The 21,175-nt window shown below is 43.6% G+C and overlaps 2 protein-coding genes across 2 annotated transcripts; both read right to left on the bottom strand.

Annotated features, from left to right (window-relative positions):
- Positions 1-245: 245 nt before the first annotated feature.
- timm44 (translocase of inner mitochondrial membrane 44 homolog (yeast)) lies at positions 246-13,335 on the bottom strand. The gene is made up of 13 exons (XM_004570197.4): positions 13,207-13,335; positions 12,664-12,768; positions 12,011-12,214; positions 11,850-11,930; positions 11,619-11,768; positions 11,312-11,448; positions 10,818-10,903; positions 8,689-8,781; positions 7,519-7,643; positions 7,314-7,364; positions 7,068-7,157; positions 6,725-6,835; positions 246-6,027 (listed from the first exon to the last, which is right to left on the bottom strand). Exons 1-13 carry the CDS (start codon positions 13,234-13,236, stop codon positions 5,908-5,910), a joined length of 1,383 nt encoding a protein of 460 aa, XP_004570254.1. The 5' UTR covers positions 13,237-13,335; the 3' UTR covers positions 246-5,907.
- Positions 13,336-13,474: 139 nt separating this feature from the next.
- On the bottom strand, positions 13,475-21,088 carry hnrnpm (heterogeneous nuclear ribonucleoprotein M). The gene is made up of 16 exons (XM_004570198.4): positions 20,836-21,088; positions 19,733-19,914; positions 18,127-18,179; positions 17,426-17,433; positions 17,227-17,320; positions 16,888-17,136; positions 16,620-16,773; positions 16,475-16,524; positions 16,339-16,396; positions 15,690-15,797; positions 15,539-15,589; positions 15,389-15,454; positions 15,188-15,289; positions 14,485-15,095; positions 14,345-14,396; positions 13,475-14,258 (listed from the first exon to the last, which is right to left on the bottom strand). The coding sequence occupies exons 1-16, from the start codon at positions 20,925-20,927 to the stop codon at positions 14,095-14,097; spliced, it is 2,094 nt and encodes a 697-aa protein (XP_004570255.1). The 5' UTR covers positions 20,928-21,088; the 3' UTR covers positions 13,475-14,094.
- Positions 21,089-21,175: the final 87 nt, after the last annotated feature.

The following is a 21,175-nucleotide window of genomic DNA, read 5'->3' as shown; positions in this document are numbered from 1 at the left end:
AGCGATTCTCATAACACGTGTCCACATGTGGTTCTCTTTCTCTGTGTGATATCTCTGTTCGATCTCAGGGGTGTGGAGCGTTATATGAATATGAGATAAGGATATATTGACCGCTGACTTTCATGAGAAGGACAGCTTCTCGATATTAGATCGCAAACACAGCAGCAATAACGAGGCCAGCTTTATGAAAAGATGAAGCAGATAACCTTTGAAAGAAAAATGTAATTTTAATGTGTGCCAATATCCTCAAACAAAAGTCTCAACAATCTATTATTGAACTGTCCTCACCCGTAGTTGCATCACCACTGAAACAAATCGTTACCGTGACAGAAACATTTCTATTAAAATTGTTGGTTTTTGGGGAAGTCATCACATCACACGTGATTCATCAGATAATAAATGAGAAAATCCATTAATGAGAAAATTTACATATTTTTCCCTTGACTGTAATGGCAGCGCTATGTTTTGGTTTTATTTTTCATTCAGACATTTCTGCCTCCGTCTCATTACTGCAGCAAATTGGGATTTAATTCCATGTTTGCGGAAATGAAGGAAAACCAGTTAAACGGCTCAGCGTAGATGTGTTTCACTGGGCTAATGTTCAGATGTATCCATAGACGAGGAAGTCATCAGTTCATATAAGACGTAAAAAAACTGCTGACAGAGCTTTTTCCCCATTTCTGATTTCTTTTTTTCAGACATGCGTGTTTCTGATCCTCAAACACATTTTAATATTAGACAACCTGAGTGAAAACAAGATGCAGTTTTTAAATAACTATTACAAATAAAATAATTACATTTTCCAAACCTACCTGAATTTCATGGATTTAAAGATCAGCTGAACGTATCTTAGGGGGGAAATTACCTCATAAAAGAAAATAAAGAAGATAATTGTGAGTTTCTATTGTTAAAATGATTTAACCTTGTTGTAACCTGAGATTTCTTTTTGCCAGCCAGCTAATTAGAAGGCAACAAACATGTGAGTGTGAAGGACCTACATGCACAGACAAGAATATGTCTCTGCTGAAATCCTCCAGCGGGTCGCATGTTCCCGTCTGATTTTGGGTTTACCCCCAAAGCCAGGCGCAAAAACGATGAACGTGGCTCACGAAGCCGACTAAACCTTTTTTAAATCTTTCTTTCTTTTATCTTTTCTTATGTTTTACAGTTATTAAACCTACATATCCTCAGTTTTAGTCTCTTTACCAGAGAAGAAAGGCTCTGACCTGGCGTCCAAACACGGTGGTGCAGCAGCTTCCTGACACACGTCGCCGCCCCTGCATATTCCCTCACACCGGTGCACCTTTCTGGCCTTTCCCCCTGGACTGCTGTGCGACCACCTGTGTGAATGAGCATGTGTGCGTGTGTGTGTGTGTGTGATTATGAGTCAACACGTTGGCTCAGTGTCCCACTGCACTGGAGAATCTGGGTCAAAGTGAGCACCTGAACAGCACACGCCTGCACAGACAGAAGCCTCCTCTTTCCAGCACACTGCTGAGCCCAGCTGAAAACACCTGGTGGATAAAAATGCTGTTTTTCTTTCAAGCTGTACAATCAGCTACAGAAAAACGCTCGATGGGGTTAACCTAGTTTAGCTTTTGTGGCAAATCTGTTAAAATGGATAATTAGATGAAAGTAGAGAAGTGCAGATGCTAAAGGAAACGGGGCTGTCAGGGGAGCTCAAGGACGGCATAGTTAATGGGGCATCACGCAGATGACACAGAAGAAAGGAAACAGGGTGGGTGTTGAATGAAGGGATGGCTGGCAGGCTCGGAGCACTTAGCTTGTGTGATATAAAGATGAACAGGAAGTGTAACACCGCAGAACAAGAAAACAGCAAGACGTGTTCGGGAAATTAAAGCCAGCCTGTTATCTAAATGACATCAAGCTTCACAGTCGAGACTTCAGGCTTCATAATGTAAGATTTGGATTTACTGCTATCTTTAAATTACAGAGGACAGTGTCGTTGAAAGGATGTCTTTACACACTAAAGATATTGGCTGAATTATGACTCATCGTGTTGTCTTTTGAAAGTCCCTTTTCTTCCTGTTGTTGTCACTCGGCTTGTTAGTCCTGCTGCAGCTGCCAGCCTGGAGCCCAGGCAGGATGTCAGCACTCACCCATCAAGCAAGCGAGTCTATGTGACACTTGCGTCCTACTTTGTTGACTTTCTTCACCTGGCACCACTTCTCTCCGTGCGTGGACAGACGTATGCATGAGTAGCCCCTTTTTATAATTTTATAATTCACAGATTCATTACATAAGTCATCTTTTCAGGATTAATAAATATGAAAATGGATGTATTTACATAAAGTGATGTTACGTCACTGTTTGGGACTGGAACCTAAAAAGGGGGTACCTCTCAGTTTAAGTATGTAAGTGCAATAGCAGCACGAAACCCTGCGTGAGGGGGAAGGGGCGGAGCATGGAGAGGTTAGAGTCTCACGGTTTTCCGACCGTGTGCACAGGTACTTCTGGATAACTGCTTTGTTTTGGAACGTCCATGCTTATTTAGGAAGGAGTTCATTGTTACATCCTCAGTTTGTAATAAATAAACAGTCTTCAAGTCATAACAAATTTCCCACCTGTGGGACTAATAAAGGTCATCTGATCTTATCTTATAATGCAACTGGAAGCATTTCTTTGGGAACCCAGGAACACGCGTCAGCCATAGACTCCCTTTGTGAACTTGCTTTATTGGAAATTACCCTACGACGCTCTTTCCACCCATTCAAATACTGTTGGCTCGTTTAAGGCTGGGAATAAGAATTCTTGTTCTTATTATATGCACAGTGGAGCTGTTATATAATATAGTTTATTCACTCAGGTGTTCATGTGTGTCACTCACTTCCACCTGAAGTAGTAGCATCAAAGTATAGTGCTGTAAACACAACTGATGACTATTTGATGCTGCACACTGTGTGTGAGCTCATCATCAACGTGATAGCATATGGAACAAACACAAATGAGTCGGGTCTTCTCTCGGTCAGCAGGATCCGTCTGACCAGTTGTGGATTCTCCGAGGATGCTCCTCTGGACCCTGAGTGGGGAGTGGTGTGTGCGAGACCACGGAGGTGCACTGTGAGCGATGAGCACAGCAACAGGGAGCTGCAGCCTCAGCACAGCTTAGCAATAGTCAGGATTCATCATCCAGGACAGCGCTTGAACAGTGGAGGTGCTGGTCTGCATGTGCAGACATGCAAGCCTGTGTATGAGCAACCACCAGCCGCTGTCAGCTTCCGTGAGCGACGCAGGACCAAATGAATGCAACACTGCATTCTGCTCAGCATCTGTCCCGAGCTGCCTCGTTACTGCTGCACACAACGAACATCTGCTGCCATCAGCATTTCATCTGGACTGAAAACATTTACTCAACTTTACTGGGTTCAACTGCACATTAATGCAAATATGTAATCAGCTAATTCAGTGCATTTATGCAGGCAGACATGGTCACGGTGACCGTGAAGGTCACACCGAGTGTCACAATGTTCAGCGACTCTGAACATGGCGGCTTGTTGGCTCCAGACCGGCTGATCTGAATGAAACTGATGATCTACTGGGATTTCCCCACATAAACATCTCTACAGTTTACAGAGAGCAAGAAACTAACTAAATCATTACTAGTACTACTACTAATAAATACATAAATAGAAACATGATTGAATACGCTGAACACACTGAGCTAGCCCCAGCCCAAACTGACCCTGAACTTCAAACTGATGAGTCCAGCTGCAGCCTCGGTTTCTACCTGTTTTCTGAAGTAGGATCACTGTGGCGATCACAAGTGTCTTTGTGCTGGTTTCCTCTTTGCTCCTGTCAGCTGTGAGTTCATACCTGAATACTGAGAGAAAGCTCGCTTGCGCCTTCATTGCGACAGGAACTTGCGTTGGTGTGCGGGACCGTAGCCTCAGCTGTGATTCAGCTGAAGCAGCAAAGTAATGTAATGAAATACTTTCTCCTGGGAGTAATTAAGTAACATACGCTGCTTAGCAATGGCGGTGACGGTCACAGCGAGCCAGTGAGAACCCAACAGACTCAATAACAGAATCAATAAAGGATCGAATCAATAATTGATGCCAGTAATAGAATCAGAATCCAACTCCCATTCCAGGTCGGATCACATTTGGTGATGAAACATGAAAGTATGGATCCATCCTGCTTGTATCAGCAGTTCAGGTGTAATCCTGTGGATCTGACACTGTGGGCCCCTTAGCACCAACTGAGCATCGTTTAAATGTCATGGCCGACCTGAGTATTGTTGCTGACCATGTCCATCATTTTATGAAAACAGTTACCATCTTCAGATGGAGCTCACTGCAGACCTCAGTCCAACAGAGCACCTTTGGCGTGTGCAGCTGACACACTGACTGACTGTGTAACGCTGTCATGTATGGAGCAAAACCTCTGAGGAACGTTTCCAACACCTCCAGTCTGTGCTGTGACATAAAGAGGGTCCACTACAGTCCCAGCAAAGTGTACCTAAAAATATGTCCAGTCAGTGTACATCAGAAAAGCACACTGATAAAGATTTTGTTGTTCTTCCATGAAACTGTCTGAAGGTGTTACAAAAGTTATTGAGCAGACACAACAGAAATAAAACCGTAGAGATGAACTCTTTCTGTCCCCAGACTGGAGATGCTTCAGGTCCCACGTGGCCTTTCTAACCTCCACGTTTCTGAGACGAGCTCCTGGGATGCTGACCGCACAACAAGGCACAGTGAGGCTGGCACATCACAGCACTGAAGGCCGAGCAGTCGCACCAGAAGTCACCGAGGAGAAACACGAACGGCACGAATCGCCGATGAAACAATCCAGGTCACCCTACATCGTGACATCATCACACTGACAAACCAATGAGTGCTCAGCCTCCGCTCAGCCCCGGAGATGCTCCCAAAGGAAAGATGACATAAAAAGTGAAATCCCACACGAGGATTTAATTAAAAAAATAATTAGCAACTGCCCTCGAAGGAATCACATGATCTCGTCCCAAAACGAACCGTTAAAAAACCAAAAAGGTGGATTGAAAGTTGTTTCCAAAGGTGACTGTTCATTTTATTTCTTATAATAAATATAGACTCTTACAGGTCAACAATCACACTGAAGCTTTATCATACATACAAGGACGACAATCCTCAGTAAAGATGGGAGCGCACTGATTGGCACTGGCGAAAGCAGCCACTGTCACCTCTTCCACCAATCAGGTGCTGGCGTGCTGCGACTTCAGGACCAGCGTTTGCCTTAGTCCTGAAACGACCATCCCACATGCTTGAAAACCAGATATTCCATAGTGTTGTGCAACAAAGTTAATTTTTGGAAATAAAATCACGGCAGTGGTTTTGTTTTTTGCAGTAGCACCTCCCACAGCCACTGGGATCAATGGTTCCAACTCTGGGCCCAGTAAGTTGATGGTGTGCGTCTCTTTTTGATGGAGAAAGACGGTGGAATAAAGGTATACGGTGACATCACGGTGACGTCATGGTGACATCACGGTGACATCACGGTGACGTCATGGTGACATCACGGTGACAGGATATGAAGGAGTCTGTTTGACGACATAAGTTTTAGTTACAAATCTATCGGCTGATTCCCACATGATTGTTTCCCATATTGATAAAATGGCATCATTTAAAGCCAACAATGGCAGAGCTGCATCAAACAGCAAAGCTCAGCCTACAGGCTGCAAGAAGGACTTTGGATGAATGTTGTTGGTGGTCTACTGCCCCCAAGTGTGAGCCTGAGGAACGGTCAGGAATAACTGACGGAGCAAAGCCAATAGATGGAGAAGCAGCTCGAGCTTTCAGCAACACTACTCCACAGTGTTTTCGTAGCAAAGTCCGGCCCCCACACGTCCACCTGTGTGTGTCCCCTCCTCCCTGACTGTGAGTGTTTAGTGCACATCAAAGAGTCTTAGAGGATCTGCTCCGTGCTCGAGGCGGAGATATCCAATAGTCTCCAGGCAGCGTACGGGTTGAGCTCTTCCTGGTCTCGGCAGAGAGCCCACACGTACATCATCCGGAGGACTTTTTCCTGGAGGAAAGATGACAGATGAGATCACTTCACTTTAAATTCAAACAAAACAAATAACATGATGATACATCTGTAAGCGACTGATTGAACCACGACACAAACATCTGTTTTGCTGCTGGCTTGATCGACCACACAGTCTCCTGTGGTTCAAAGGGAGGGGCTCAGCCTGTGCAGAAAGCTTCTTGGCATTTTCAGTTTCAGTCAACATCCAGACGTCGCATTAAAAAGTTTGAAAGATGAAAGACATGGAAACAGAGACGCTGAGTCCAGGAGCCATAAATGGTCGAGTGTGTCATTTAATGCTCAGACATTAGAGCTCAGCTTATAAACTCCAGAGGAACAGTACATCCACCATTTATCCTTTGGCAGAAGCCTTGTATCCTGAGCACTGGGCATCTGCCAGCTGCACGGTGCTGAATGGATACTTTGACCTCGCTTCCAACCAAACGCGTCCCCGAGCTGTCCTCGGCGGCTGATTCACAGCCCATAAAGCTTTCTGGGTCTGAATAAACAAAGGCCAAACGGCTGAATATGACTCCACCGTCTCGTTGCATTCACTTAATGATCAATTTAAAAGATCTCACACACGTGTGAGTGTGACAACATGCCAGCTAAAGCTCTGTAATAGTTCACGATCAACCAACAACTCTGTGTGTGTGTGTGTGTGTGTGTGTGTGTGTGTGTGTGAGAGACTTACAGGATCTCCTTCCACCACTTCTCCTTTGGTGTTTCGGATCACCATGACTAACTGAGCCTGGAAAGTGATAATCAGCACTGGACCCTGGTCCATCATCTTACCCATGGCCAGCTGGAGAACAACATGCATGAATATTTACTGACCAGAATTCAAGGATTTCCCTTCATCAGGTGAAACATTTACAAATATAAAAGTCGAATCAGTGATCAGAGTCGTTACAGCTCCCGTCAGCACACGTATGAACTGCAAACTGATGAAGTGTTGCTATTTTTAAACCTGAGATTGCAAAGAAGAGCCAGTAGTCTGAGTATCAGCCCGCAGAGTCTCGTCTTACGCAACTTACATCAATACTGTCGATGTCCAGAATCTTGGAGTGGAACTGAAGCCCCATGGCCTTGGCTTGCTGGATTGGATGAGCCAGCTGGCTGTACGTCTGCAAACCCAGTGAAGGAGAAAATGGAGATCACATAATGACAAAGACACTTCATGAAAAACTGGCCACCTGCAGAGAATCGAGGCACAGCAGAGCCATGGAGCTGTCAGTCCACTTATTTAAACACGCAGAGCCAGCGTGTGCAAAAGGACGTACCGCTTCATAGCACCAGTCCTTCAGAACCTCCAGCTCCCCTCGAATCATGGCCTGTGTGGAAAAAAGGCTTAAATGGTCGTCCTGACTTGTTTTATGAAGGCAGTGCACAGTCGTACCGAGTATTCTCCTTTTGCAGAGGTACACTCTAAATGACAGTTTAAAGATTTAGAAAAACTTGAGTGATATCTGCTGAGATTGGTGTTACCTCCAGTATGTTGGGGATGATGTCTCGCTCACACTGCTTGAGAAAGGAGTCTTTGTCAAAGGACGGGTCCACCTTCAAAATCTCTGTCAGCACTTCAGACATCTCAGTCTTTGAAAACAGTCCACCTTTATGCACACGGACGAGCAGGACAAAGATTTGTAAAAGATTCATCAAGTATATGATAAACAGCGATATAACCTCCAATAATATAAAGACTTTCATCTTTACGTAAGTCAATCCTCTTCTGCTTATCCGATCAGATGTCTGAATCACCCCAACCGGGTCCTTTGGATGTGGAGGTCGGGCTGTTTGATACAACGATATGAAAATGTCTGTCGTTTCATATCGTTTACTTCCTGCTGTCGCAAAATAAACTGTTCACGCCAATATTTTTTCACCGTTTTGATGGTCACTGCAGAATTAGCTTCTTAAAGTTCTCTCTTACATTTAATATCACCACACTGCGGACGGACAAGCGACTGTTTTTATGCGTTGTCGTTAGCAACAACGACGGTAAAACCACCGTCCGCTTGTTTATTTTCCACATAAACCTTTCACAATAAAGCTGAAGATCCTGTTGAGATTTTTCAAAATAAATTGAATCACGTGAAAGATGCAGAGTGTTTAGAGACGAGAAGCTAAAAAGAAATAAAACAAATAAACCTTAGAACACGCCGTGTAATAAATACTCAAAGAAAACGGCGGCCTTTCAACTTATGTCTAAAAATGTATCGTTTCAGCATCGGTCAAAACACTCGACTCCAGCTACACGACGCACAGCTGGAAACACTTCACACAAGTCGAGCTGCCCGAGATTCACAGAATGGACAGAAAATGCAAAATGTTTGTGAAATATATCGCTGTTGGACGGCGGATGTCTTATATCGCGATATCAGATTATAGTCATATCGCACAGCCCTGTGTGGAGGAGCTGTGCTCCTTATGAACGACTCCACTTCCCCCCCGAGGAGTGGGCACTCCACCCTGTCCTGGCTGAGGACCAGGTACTGATCCTCTATTGGTGGATCAGTACCGCATATGTTACTAAAAACATCTTGACTAGACATCATATCAAGGTCCACGAATACAAATTAAGTCTTTCAAGCATAAAAAGAGATACATGTAACAATTGTGTGTTTCAAAGCACCGACAGTTCCCACAGATGCTCACCTATGATGTCAGTCATCTTGTCAGTGACGGCACGGGACGCTCTGATAAACGCGTTGTCACTCTCATCATATTTCATCTTCATCTCAAAGAACCCTGTGATTATTAAAAAAATCAGTTTGTCAGAGGTTTGGATACAAAGGTAATCTGATTTCCAGGCCTGGATAAGTTCAGGAAAGCAGTACGAATATTTGTCTTTCTAACAATAAGCACATTATACAAGCAGCATGTTTGTTTATAGCATTTTGAGTCAAAACATTCACAAATGTGTCAGAACATGTGGGCGGCGGAGAGCTTCACCTCACAGAAAGCAGGGCAAGAAAAGCGTGAAACCAATCAAAGACTCATCCTGCATCCCAAACTGGAATGAAAGACTTTCATGGCAGCAGTTTGCCAGCAATGTTATTTTATCAAACACAGAAGTGAGTGATCAGCATTTTCAGCTTAGAAACGCTGATGGGGCCCAAATGGCTGTGAAAAAAACTACATGATTACTTTGTGTAACGTCCCACCTGAAAGGCCATCTTTCACACGTCCAAACATTATTAATCATTAACAGCGTTTCCATAACTAATGCACATAAAATTAACCGAGTGTAGCTACATCTTCCATCACCCTGCTCTTTCAGAAAATGCTTATTAATAGATGCTAATAAACTGGAGGGTCAGTAACGACATCACCGGCCAAACACAAAAGTACGCCAGCTAGGGCTGCTCAATTAATCGAATTTTAATCACGATTACGATCTGGACTTTCAACGATCATTAAAAATGACTGAGCCGATTATTAGCCCCTCCCTCATTTATCCGCGACACCTTAAAGGCCGGTCCGTGAAAATATTGTCGGGCATAAACCGTCCGTGGCGCAAAAAAGGTTGGAGACCGCTGATTAAGAGGACCCGAGGGAAGCTCGGAAAGCTAAGCAGAAGTTATTTGGAGAGTGACTGCTGTTGGTTGAAAAGACAGGTAAAAAAAACTTCAGTGGTGTTGCACACTATTTTATATTATTTTTTAAAGTCATTGTTAACCCTTTAAAGCCGGTCAGAGCTGCACGCTCCGTTTTGTGTAACTATTTTTAAATCCCTGAAGAACCCTGAGCCCTGTAAGCTAGCACAATAATTTGTTTTGCATATGAAACCGGAGGAGTTGTACTTACATCTGATGCCATCAGCTTGTCCTCGGTCACGGTTTCCTTCCACATATAGCTTTGCAAAAATTGCATAAAAAGCGCTTGCAGGAACAAAAACATAATATTCCAGAAACACACTTTGCCGTTCCTATCAGCTGTTCGTAACACTTCCCACAGTGAAACAGACGTCACCGCTAACTATCGCATGTCCGCCATTTCCTGGCCAAAACCGGAAGCATTTTCGCGGAAATGTAGTTTTTTACTTGTAGGCCTTAAAAGCCTATACTGGTGTTTTATAAGTCATGTTTGACTTTTCTGAATAGTTTCTGTGATGCTTAGAACTCGAATTGCACTGCTGGAAATAGTTTATTTTGATGCACCTGCTGTTTTCTTTGCAAATTTGCATCATAGGATTGTTTTTTTTGTTTTTCCTGCAGTATATAAAAATTGCTGTATCTCCAAAATAAAACTATGAACACACTCACAATAAGTTTCCTGTTGTTGTAAACTATTTTTTGCAACTTTTTTGTATTTAAAGTTTTGAGGGGTAAACCTCTTAAATTTCTCCAAGTAGAAATATATGTAAAAAAAACAAAATATATATGGGCTATAACAGTTGTATTGATGTATAGCAACTTGAAATGCTCCCACAAATGGCACTACAACATGTAAAAAAATAATATAAGCTCTGGCGGACTTGGTTCTATGGTAGGTCTTAAAGGGTTAAATAAATATCGTCAAATAATCGAGATCTCAATTTCAGTGAAAATAATCGTGATTATCATTTTTGCCATAATCGAGCAGCCCTAACGCCAGCTTTATTACTCGGGGTCAACAGTGAAGATGCAGCAGCATCACATTTAAGACAACAGACATATCATTGGTCCTCTCCTATAATTACACTGGGACAATTAACCAGGTAACGCCTGAGCGACTAAAACAAAGAGTCAGTATGTGTAACGGGGGGGGGGGGGGGGGGGGGGGGGGGGGGGGGTATTCCTTACTGTTAAAGACCACGTTGTTGTCTTTGAAGTCCTTCCACTGCTGGTACCATTTTGAGTCTTTGTGGAGCACCACGCCCATAGCTTCCCTAAAGTGATGATATAAACATATACAGTGATATAAAATGTGATAAATAAGCACTTTACAGCCAGATCAACAAGGCAAATAGAAATGAAACACTTGAAATGACAATGAGGTAGAGGAAATGGCACACAGCTGTTACAGTCCTCCTCCAAACATCAGGCAACAGTTTGTGTGAAAACTGTCATTTGATGGTGTTAAGCTGATGATACCAAAACCTGCTGAAGAAATAATATTAATGTCAGTTTCTTGGTATCTAATCGGACGTGAGTCCCAGCTCTCGCTGCTTTTAGCTTTGGGTGAGTTTCAATTCTTATATCTTTAGTAATATTGGCCCGATCGATCCAAATATTGATCGTGAAGCTGAGGGGCATGTCCCCTCTTAGCATCAGGCAAACAGAGGGCCCTCACGTACTCGTTGGCCTCAAAGACCCTGCTTTCATCCGCTGCCCCCTTGGAGGAGAATTCCGTCCTCTTTCTGAGTCTGGTGGGAGGCCGATAAGGGCCAGTGTGACCCAAGTCACCGATCTCTTTCTTCACACTCTCCATTCCCTAAAAACAGAAAATCTGTCAGTGACACAAATTATTTCTAATAGTTAGTAAATAATGACCTCGTCTTTAATGATAGCTCTGAGAATAATGGTAACACGTTTATGCGTCATACATGCTGTACAGGAGAAATAAAAGGTGAATCATATTTAACTTGCACTGTGACTGCATACCTGCGATATTGCTTTAAATGCGCCCGTCTTCCCCAGCATCTCTCCACTCTTGGAGACAGTCTCAGCAGATGTCTTTGCTGTTTTGGCAGCTTCTTCCATTCCTTCTTTGATTTTCTTCCCAAATTCTGTCCGGCTGACCTCTTCCAGTCCCTTACAAACATACAGAATCGTACCAGCTTCAGCAGCATGACTACAACAATCAGAGTTTATACGTGTACCTGTCATATTTACCTCTTTGACCGTCTCTGAAATGTTTCCCAACTTCTTCCTGAGAACCTCGGACGTCTTCACTGTTTCAGACTCTATATTTTTCTGGGAAAAGACAAGAAGAGCATTTCCAGACCTGCTACTAGTTTAAGTGACAGAAGTTCAGCGTGCGGCCAGATACTTACATATTTCCTCCGAGCTTGCTTCAATGCCTCTGACTCCTCGAGTTTTTTGGCCTCTTCTCGAAACTTTTTGATGTTTTCTTTCATTTCCTTGCTCTTGTTTAGCTCCTGTTTGAGGTTATCCAAAAACTCTCCCAGGAAACCTCTTCGTCCACCACCCCGCTCTCCTGACAAATACCTTACTTGAAGAAGGGCTGACTGAGGCACCTTGAAGACACACAAAAACCCCACCAGGTTAGGATGAATGCAAATATAGAGTTTGTATTTCTCAAATGTATTTCTTGTGCCGGAGTTCTAAAAATGTAAACCTGACCAACAGTTGATTTTTAGAGAGAAAAGAAATCCCACCATCTATATCTATCTAGATACAGTGTGCTAGACTTGGGCTAAAAGAGGAAAATTACCAAGCATTTGTATTAAAGTTTCAGCAAAGCCTTTCAGAAACTATACAAACGCAGGTTAACTCTAAACTACAAGCTGCAGTACGACTTCCCTGAATAAACTGTGACATTTTAGCATTTTAAAGCACCCCAAGTATCTTTCTGTGTTAATACTAATGATTATATATGCCAATATAAACCAACAGTATATAGACTATATGGCAAAGGCAGACATAATCAGGGTCAAGTAGGACTTCTTATTCCAGGTGTTGTTACCTGTGGAGAGTGTGTGAGGAGCCCACGTATCGTGTAGACATTGGGTCTGTTGGAAAGCAGCAGGTAGGAGGAAGGGAAAGCCACCAAACCCCTTCTTACACATATCTGGACAAAGAAACAAACTTCAGCAGACACTCGAGGCTGAAATAAACTCTTGAACTGAACGTGACGATAAATCACGAAGCTTTGGTGTTTTTACAGGAAACTTCTTTATCGGAACGCTTCAAGTGAAGCAGCAGCAAACAAGCTAACGATAGAAAAAGTTTTCCAGAAACAATGTTTGGAGCTTTTGGACTTTTCACTGAAATTCCAACATTTTATATGCTCCCAACTCCAAGAGCTGAGACACCGGCTGCTTACCCCTCTATTCAGACGGCTAGCTCGGCTAGCTTACAGCACGTTTAGCAGAGAAGTTAAACGAAATTGAGATTTTCGCCGTTTCGGCTAAAAGAGGCCGTGGAATAAATGTCGTTTCAGTTCGTTCCCTTATCGTTTTGTGGTGTTTTTACGTGGATATTTTACACACATGGCCCAAACACTCACCTGATAACACCGACATAAGGGGGTCGCCATCTTGAACGTCGTGCTTGTGACCTTCTTCCGGTGGTGACCTTCCTCGTCCACGAGGGGGCTGGACTACAGCTCATTGTAATAGCCAACCAGAGCTCAACAGGACCGTTCCACCGCCCCAGTGTTTGTGCCTCATATTTACGAGATCAACTTTGACCTGCAGTCGCTGCTCACTATTTGGCTCATTTAGCTCACATGTTATGAAACGTACGATCAGCGCACGAGCACCACAAACAGTGAACGCGTTTCAAATATTGAGGTTTATTTTATCAAAACACCTTACAGAACAAAAGCACTGACAGGAAGCATGATAGGACAAAAATAAAAAATTAAAAGTTGGTCTCTAAAAAATTTAAACAGAAGGAAAAACAAACACTTTGACTATGACGTGTCACTAAAGCCCATTTCAGACATGCATTTAGTTTTACTTTTGTAACAGCATCTGAACGTGCTGGCTTCATGCCTGAATCACTTCTTAAAACTCAAGAAAGCAATAACAGCACGAGCTAATGTTTGAGTTATGTCTCCTGAGCTCACTGTAGAACCCCAAAGGAGAATAACGTGAACATTAACAGCCTCACATCTCAAATTCATTTTTGAGCTGCAGTAAGATCTCTCAGACTGAGTGGTACTCTGACACATGGTGATCAGTCTAATAGTCCTCATAGCTTCATTCAAAGTCAAGCTTACCCATGTCTGAGTGATTTTAACATGTGACACATCCAATGTCTGAAAAGGGCAAAAATAAAGAGTTTCACTGTTACATTTATCTAACATGGTATACTGGGTGAAGGGGCAGTTCAGGAGTACAGAGTGAGATCACAAACTAAAATAATGTCAGATGCAACACGGACACACAGGTTATGCATTCCTGTCAATCCTAACATCAATTTCTCTTCCATTCAGGCGATAGCCGTTCATGGTCCGGCAGGCGCGCTCGGCAGTTTCGGGATTGTCAAAGCGAACCACACCGCAGCCCTTGGACTTCCCGTTCTCCATCTTAATATCAGCATACTGGACCATTCCTAAAGGAGGATGAACACAGATGTCCAAAATGACTGAAAATGCTGATTAACAGTGCTGATTTCATTTGATTTGATTTGAGTCTTACCGCATGCGTTGAAGGTATCCTTCAGCATCTTCCAGGTGAAGTCAAAAGGCAGCTGAAAGACAAAAATATCCCCAAATTAATTTAAAGTATAGACATACTTCTCCAGTGAATACGCCAAGCTAAAGTGTGGATTAACTTACATTCCTGACAAAGATCTGACATCCCTTCCTGACATTGCTTCCCCCGGCTCCAGGACCTCCAGCCCCAGCTCCTCCAAAGGAATTGCCGCCAAATCCACGCTCCAAGTCACCAGAACGGTCAAACTGACCACCAACACCTCCAGATCCCATCCGGTCAATTCCAGAGCTCATGCGGTCAAGGCCGCCAGATGGAAAACGGTCAAGTCCTCCGGCAGAGCCCATGCGGTCGAAGTTGCTCGCCATTCTGTCAATCCCGGTGTTGCCCATGCGATCCATTCCCATCGGAGAGCCAAAGTCCATGCCGCCGCCGCCGCCACCGCCACCACCCCCCATGCGGTCCAAGCTAGATGGGCCCAAGCGGTCAAATCCAGATGGGCCGAGGCGATCCATACCTGAACTCATACGATCCAGACCAGGTCCGACCCTGTCCATACTGGGTCCCAGCCGATCCATCCCAGAGCCCATTCGGTCAAACCCGGAACCCATCCTATCTAGATCAGACACGCGGTCCATCCTGTCCATTCCCATCCGATCCATTCCTCCCATGCGGTCCATGTTGGTTCCCATGCGGTCCATTCCAGAGCCCATGCGGTCCATTCCCAGCGAGCTTCCTATAAAAGTGAGCAAACAGAAGAGAGAGAAAAATGCATGAGTGGAAGTAAGCACCAGTGTGGCTTTCAAACAGAATCCTGTAAATACTAACCCATTCCTCTTTCAAAGGAGTCTCCAAAATTATTGCGAGACATTCCCATTTCATTTCGCCCAAATTCCCTGTCAAAAGCACCACCAATCCCACGGTCCATCTCTGACAATGCAAGAGATGAAACCATTAGACATCCAGCAAAACGTGAAACTGTTCCACGCTTGCTCTGGAGTGCTGAGTGGGTTTTCAACACTTGCTTACCGTTCATCCTGCCCATCCCTGAAGAGCCAAAGCGGTCCATGTTCATTCCTCCAAAGTTGTCCATCCCTATAAACAAAGACATTAATATTACAGAAGGCACTTTTTTTTGGAAAGACCAAATGTAGGTAGACTCAAAGTTTTACTACATACCTCCTCCTCCCATCCGGCCTCCCATGTTGGCGAAGCCCATTCCTTCCATACCTACAGGGACAGAGTGACACTGAGCTCTCACTTCACTGCTGTCTTTTAGTCAGTGGATTAAAAATAAATTAATGTGTTTTAAGAAGCTGCAGTTGTGTACCTCCAGGACCCATGTTGCCCATCCCTGCACCACCACCTCTGTTGAGCTGAGTAGCATCAATAGGTTGGCCCCCAGGTCCCAGTCCCAAACCAATACCACTCAGGCCACCTGGTTCAGAGACAACAGGTTAAGTTTGAAGATTGTGTGTGTGCGCACGCACGCACGCGCGCACACACACACACACACACACACACACACACACACACACACACACACACACACACACACACACACACACACACACACACACACACACACACACACACACAGTAGCATAAATACAGCTGACACTTTCAGGGGAAGCAGTAAACCAATGTCGACCTCCATGAAACAAAGATCACATGACCCCAGGGGCTGCTGGGAAACAACAGACATGAAGCATGAGCAGACAGTAGAGGAGATGGGCGACGTCAAGTAGTTTTGGAATATCATTTAAATAGTTACTGGGTTTCTCTCTCCCCAGTTTAACAAAAAACTATGGTAGCATGGATCAAAGTGGTCTTCAATGCAGCAACTCGAGTGAGACAAAACTAAATATTTCATCTAATTTAACAAAATTAATCATAAAAATCGGGACTTTAATCGACGTGAATATTTTAAACTCTCAAAACCTTCTGTTATACTAGAACAAGGCTCGATGTATACTCACGGGGAAGGGCAGCTGCTCTGTCCGGTGGTCCAAAATCTTTAGGAAGAGATTTCTCATCCTGTAAAAAAGGCAAAGGCATTGTAACCATACTCATCGTCAGGCCATAGAGCTCTAATGTACAGCAAAGGCAACATACCAGTTTGACGTGCATCGTCCTGTTAAACAGGAGCTGTCCATTGAACATTGCTTTGAAACCGTTAAGGAAAACACACACACACACACGAGAGATTCAAAAAGATTCAATGGCTACCATAGAAATGCTGAATTTTTCCAAAGGATACAGACAGCCTGCACTGCTTCGATGGACATATCAAATGTGACGGTGCCCATGCCTCGACTTTTCCCGTCCTTGTCCTCCAGAATGTCCGCCCTCACCACCATGCCCGCCATGCTGAACACCTCCTTCAGCTTCTTCCAGCCCACTTTGTAGTCAAGCTGTAGGTAGTTTCAGACAGTTAATTAGACAAGACTAAAGTTACAATAAGACACAGTTCCATATATTCAGTATTTGTATACAGACTGAAAAACGGATAAATCACTAAGGCTTACATTAGCCACAAAGACAGTGCTGCCAATCCTGCCAGCCTGGAGACCATGGATGATCTCATTGGGGATGTTCGGGTTATTCAGGAGGCTCGGAGGAATGTTGACCATGGGACCATTTGGTCCAGGACCCATACGATCCATTCCGCCCATTCCTCCCATGCCTCCCATTCCCCCCATTCCGCCGTGACCTCCTGGAGGGCCTCCACCTTGGGCCTTGTTGATCTCCCGCTGGCAAATCACACCATCAGGGTCCTTACAAAGAAGAACAAAATAATGAGTCGGCCAAATCCACAAGTACAGCTTTTGTCTGTGCGTCGGACAGCTTCCCCCTCTGGGACCTACCTCTTTCACTTTGAGGGGCCGACCATTGAGGTTGTGCTTGTTGACCTTCTCCACTGCTTTCTTCATCAACTCTTCCGTCCTGAACTCAACAACACTGACAAAAACACATTTCCAGTGAGAAATGTGTGTAAAACACTGGTGCATGTCTCACGTGCAGTTTGCACTATTTGCTTTTGACGATAAGTTAAAGTCTACTTACGCACAACCCTTTGTTGATTGAAGTCATTGGAACAGGTCAAATCAAAGGGAAGAGAAAATATTTCAAATTAGTTAAAGTGATTGTAACACTGGACATATTTTGACAGGTCACAATAAACAATCTCATGCAATTAAAAGTTCATCACCATACACAAGCCTACAGCCTTGGTCACATCTGTGCTTCCAAAATAACACTACATTGTTAAGATCTTTTTAAGCCAAGCCAGTAACACAATACAGGCAAATGTATTCAATAGAGTTTTCCCCCAGCATCCTAAAGGCAGACAGTGACAGAGGATTCCCAACTACTGAGATATTAGAGTTTTCCAGCAGTTCTATGGAATGAGTTTTATTTATCAACCATCTAGCAGCCTTGCTACGACCTCTTGCAGACTACGGCCCATTAGATCATAAGGAGCAAATCCCACAACCACAGGGACATTATCAGCTACTGCAATCCCACAGGATTGGCTACAAAGGAGCTGAAGTCCTGTTATAAGATCATCAACCCTTCGATGGCCTCGAGTCAATGCCACAGACAACTTCAAATGAAACATGCCTCCGGCACGTCACCGTGTCACACACACTCCACCAGGTTTGTATCTGAACAATTCCAACATAGTAAATAAGGAAACCAAAGCTGACAAACACAGGTTTGTCTAGGCTTATTCGTGTGTTTTATTTGTATGTATTTGCACTTACCCTGGATTTGCCTTCTGCGTCCATTAAGTGTTCCACGTACGTTACCTCACCCACTACAAATCAGATTCCAGAGACGACACACACCAAGGGGAGAGAAGCCGAGAGAACAATGGGGGTTTAGAGCAGAAACAAGTAGGGTGGCCGGTGACAGTGAGCTCAGACAGCCAGTCCTGAGCCTTCCCCCAGCACCTCATTCAGCACAATCTGGTACAGGTCTACAAAAAGCAAGCTTGGACTTTTCCCCTCTTTCTTTAATTAATTGAGACTTCTTAGCCCGTCCTTGTTAGAATTCTCCCGAAACACCAAACGCAGTAGACTGAGGACAACAACTTTTGGACTGGCCAACAGCCTTTCAAGTTGGATATGATGCCGCAAACACCACCTCTTCTACCTGAAGATAATTGACCAAATAATTTCAAGTTGGCAAAGCCTCCTTAATACCTCAGCCGCTTTCCTGTCAAACCTCAGCAAACTTTGTCAACGGTTTTAACCCTCAGTCCATCAGCTGAGCCTAGCTGAGCTAGAAACCTACCCATAATCGTAATGAAGAAAAACTTTTGGATGAGAAGCTTCTCTAACTGCCAACCTGATCATGGACTGGACCTGGTCCTGAAATGCACGATCGTAATTTGGATTCAGCGTCGACCACAGCCACGCCTTTGTTCCAGGTCATGTCTGCTCAACAGATGGACATTGATGACCAAACCTCTAGAGACAAGGACGGTGCATAAGAAGCTGCTTCGTTTTGTAGACCTGTACCCCAAATAAATCCGCAGCACAAAGCTGTGCTTGGTACAACATGAAGATCTGCCGAGAAAAACATTTGCTTGTCAAGGTCACACCTAAAAAAGAAAATGCAATTTAACTCCACAGTCAGTTGTCATGAAACAAATACTACTTGGACCTTCTGAAAAAGCATTGTACCCTTCTTAACACATGCTCAAATAGGTGCCAGTTAAATGCATTACTCCATAGCTACACAACATGTTTAACACTTTAATTGACTTTTAAATAATCCTTACTCACATCCACATTTACTGCATCACAAATTAAATATTACATTTCTCCGAAGGTTTGACCACAAGTTAATAAATCTTAAGTGTGTAAGTTTTACTGTTAATTACAAATTTCAACTGAAAGCAACCTTTTCCATGTTTCTGGACCAAAAAAAAATCACTATACTGTAACAAAGAACTGTATTTTTAATGCATTTCTTGGGGGAGGAACCACATCATTATCCCATTCATGATCACAAGCCATTGGACTTTCGAGTTAGTGGACTTCCTTTGCACATTTACGACCGCCACTTCACAAAAACTCAAGATTTTAGTAATCTTAAGGGAGACTGAAAATTCAAACATCCAGGTTCACCACGCTTGTACACGTCTGCAGCGACTCCTTAGCTGACAGACAGATTTTTTAAAAAAGGGGACCTTGTCCACAACCATTGTTCCAAGTGACTCCAGCATGGTCTCAGACAACACTGTACAACTCCCCAGAGCTCTTCAAAACTGCAGTGGTCAAACAAAATGACCCTGCATCCTGATTTGATCTTTTATCATGTCAAAAATGTGACACGAGTCAACCCCTAATCCTGATACCTTACCTTTCTCTTTCATCAGATCTTTCAGGGCTTGCCACTTCACATCATATGGGATGTTGCTGACGAAAACGCGGTATCTCTTGTTTGCGTTTCCATAGGGCTCATAGCGACCACCTCCACCTCTCTTCTGAGGCCTTTCCTTCCTGCTGGCATTGGCCTCATTCTTGCCTTTTCCATTCATTTCCCTGCAAAATGTAAAGTTCACAAAACTTTCTAAATATACTTTAAAAAGCTTTTAAAAGACTTGCCAAACTCATATCCATCACATCTCCCATTTTTGCTTCATTACAATCCATCCATCTTACTTTAAAATGTTTCGTTATATTGTGTTTTTTTGTACTTTAATTAGCTATAGTTGTGTTTAACTCCTTATAACTACTGTAACAAAACATTTTCCAAAATCTGGGGGAACAGAAAGATACCTCATGTCAGTGGTTCCCAAGGTGGGGTGGGAGGGGGGGGTCTGTTGTTTATTTATTTGGTAGGTGGTAGTTTATTTTATTGCAGTTTACTTTTGTTTGTTTATTTGTTTACAGAAGGTTTCCTTGTAAAACAAAGGAGGGCCTAGCAAATAAAGTTTGGAAACCGCTGCCTCGGGAAAAGTGAATTTCAATGCTAAATGCTAATACTAACTGCAGACACAGGCATCATTTACACAGACACACAATGGTTAACTAGCAGCCTGCTATCTGCAATCCAGCCGCATGGCTAGGCCTCTCCTTGGATAAAGCGGGCCTGTGCTATATTAAACTGTTTAAGTAATGCCAAAAAGCAGCAACAGCGACCGGACATAAAGTTAAATATGTCCACTTTCTGTTGCAACAAAGCAATAGCTACATGTACTTTTAATCCTATCATACATCCAGTAATATATAACGCAGGGTTGCATTCGGTAAATAGACGGGCCCCAAATGCCGCTTAAGCTAGAAAAACACGTACAGAACGTATTTAAAGCACACCGGGGCTGCTAGTCTACCATTAATTGCATTTTTAAAAAATATAATTAAACAGATGCCGCTGTATACAAATTTATCGCTGTGTAAGAAAACAAATTAAGCTAACTAGCTAATAAGCCGCAACAAAGGAACCTCGATGAATGGCCTTACCCCTGCTGCGAAGTCGGCTGCTGCTGCGGCGGCGTCGACAGCTGCTGCTGGCCTGCTTGCTCTGTGGTAGTTTCTACCTGCTCGTTGGACATTTTCTTACGCAAATTAGTGCTTATGAAAGGAAACTGTACTAGAAAATTTGATATTAGTGATTCTTGCGCTTCTAAAGAGAAACTCAAAAGCACATATACTGAATTCGTACAACACCTCTCACTGGTACGCCAACGGAGGAAAATGGCGGAAAGAAGGAGGAAGCATGAGTTTAAACGAGAGGTTCTTCTTCTTCTTTATATTATTTATCGGCGTTTGGCAAACAGCAAAATGGTACATTACCGCCACC

Source organism: Maylandia zebra, linkage group LG23 (genome assembly GCF_041146795.1).
Source record: "Maylandia zebra isolate NMK-2024a linkage group LG23, Mzebra_GT3a, whole genome shotgun sequence".
Classification (NCBI taxonomy): domain Eukaryota; kingdom Metazoa; phylum Chordata; class Actinopteri; order Cichliformes; family Cichlidae; genus Maylandia; species Maylandia zebra.
This window is presented reverse-complemented; position numbering and strand designations above follow the sequence as displayed.

Excerpts from the sequence above, each read along its gene's own strand:
- timm44 (XM_004570197.4), bottom strand. The coding sequence starts at position 13,236 with ATGGCGACCCCCTTATGTCGGTGTTATCAG. Across the intron at positions 11,449-11,618 it reads CATTTAAAGCAATATCGCAG|GGAATGGAGAGTGTGAAGAA; the intron begins GTATGCAGTCAC and ends TTCTGTTTTTAG. Across the intron at positions 7,158-7,313 it reads AGGACTGGTGCTATGAAGCG|ACGTACAGCCAGCTGGCTCA; the intron begins GTACGTCCTTTT and ends CTGGGTTTGCAG.
- hnrnpm (XM_004570198.4), bottom strand. The coding sequence starts at position 20,927 with ATGTCCAACGAGCAGGTAGAAACTACCACAGAGCAAGCAGGCCAGCAG. Across the intron at positions 19,915-20,835 it reads CAGCCGACTTCGCAGCAGGG|GGAAATGAATGGAAAAGGCA; the intron begins GTAAGGCCATTC and ends TACATTTTGCAG. Across the intron at positions 17,137-17,226 it reads GGCCCCTCAAAGTGAAAGAG|GACCCTGATGGTGTGATTTG; the intron begins GTAGGTCCCAGA and ends CTTCTTTGTAAG.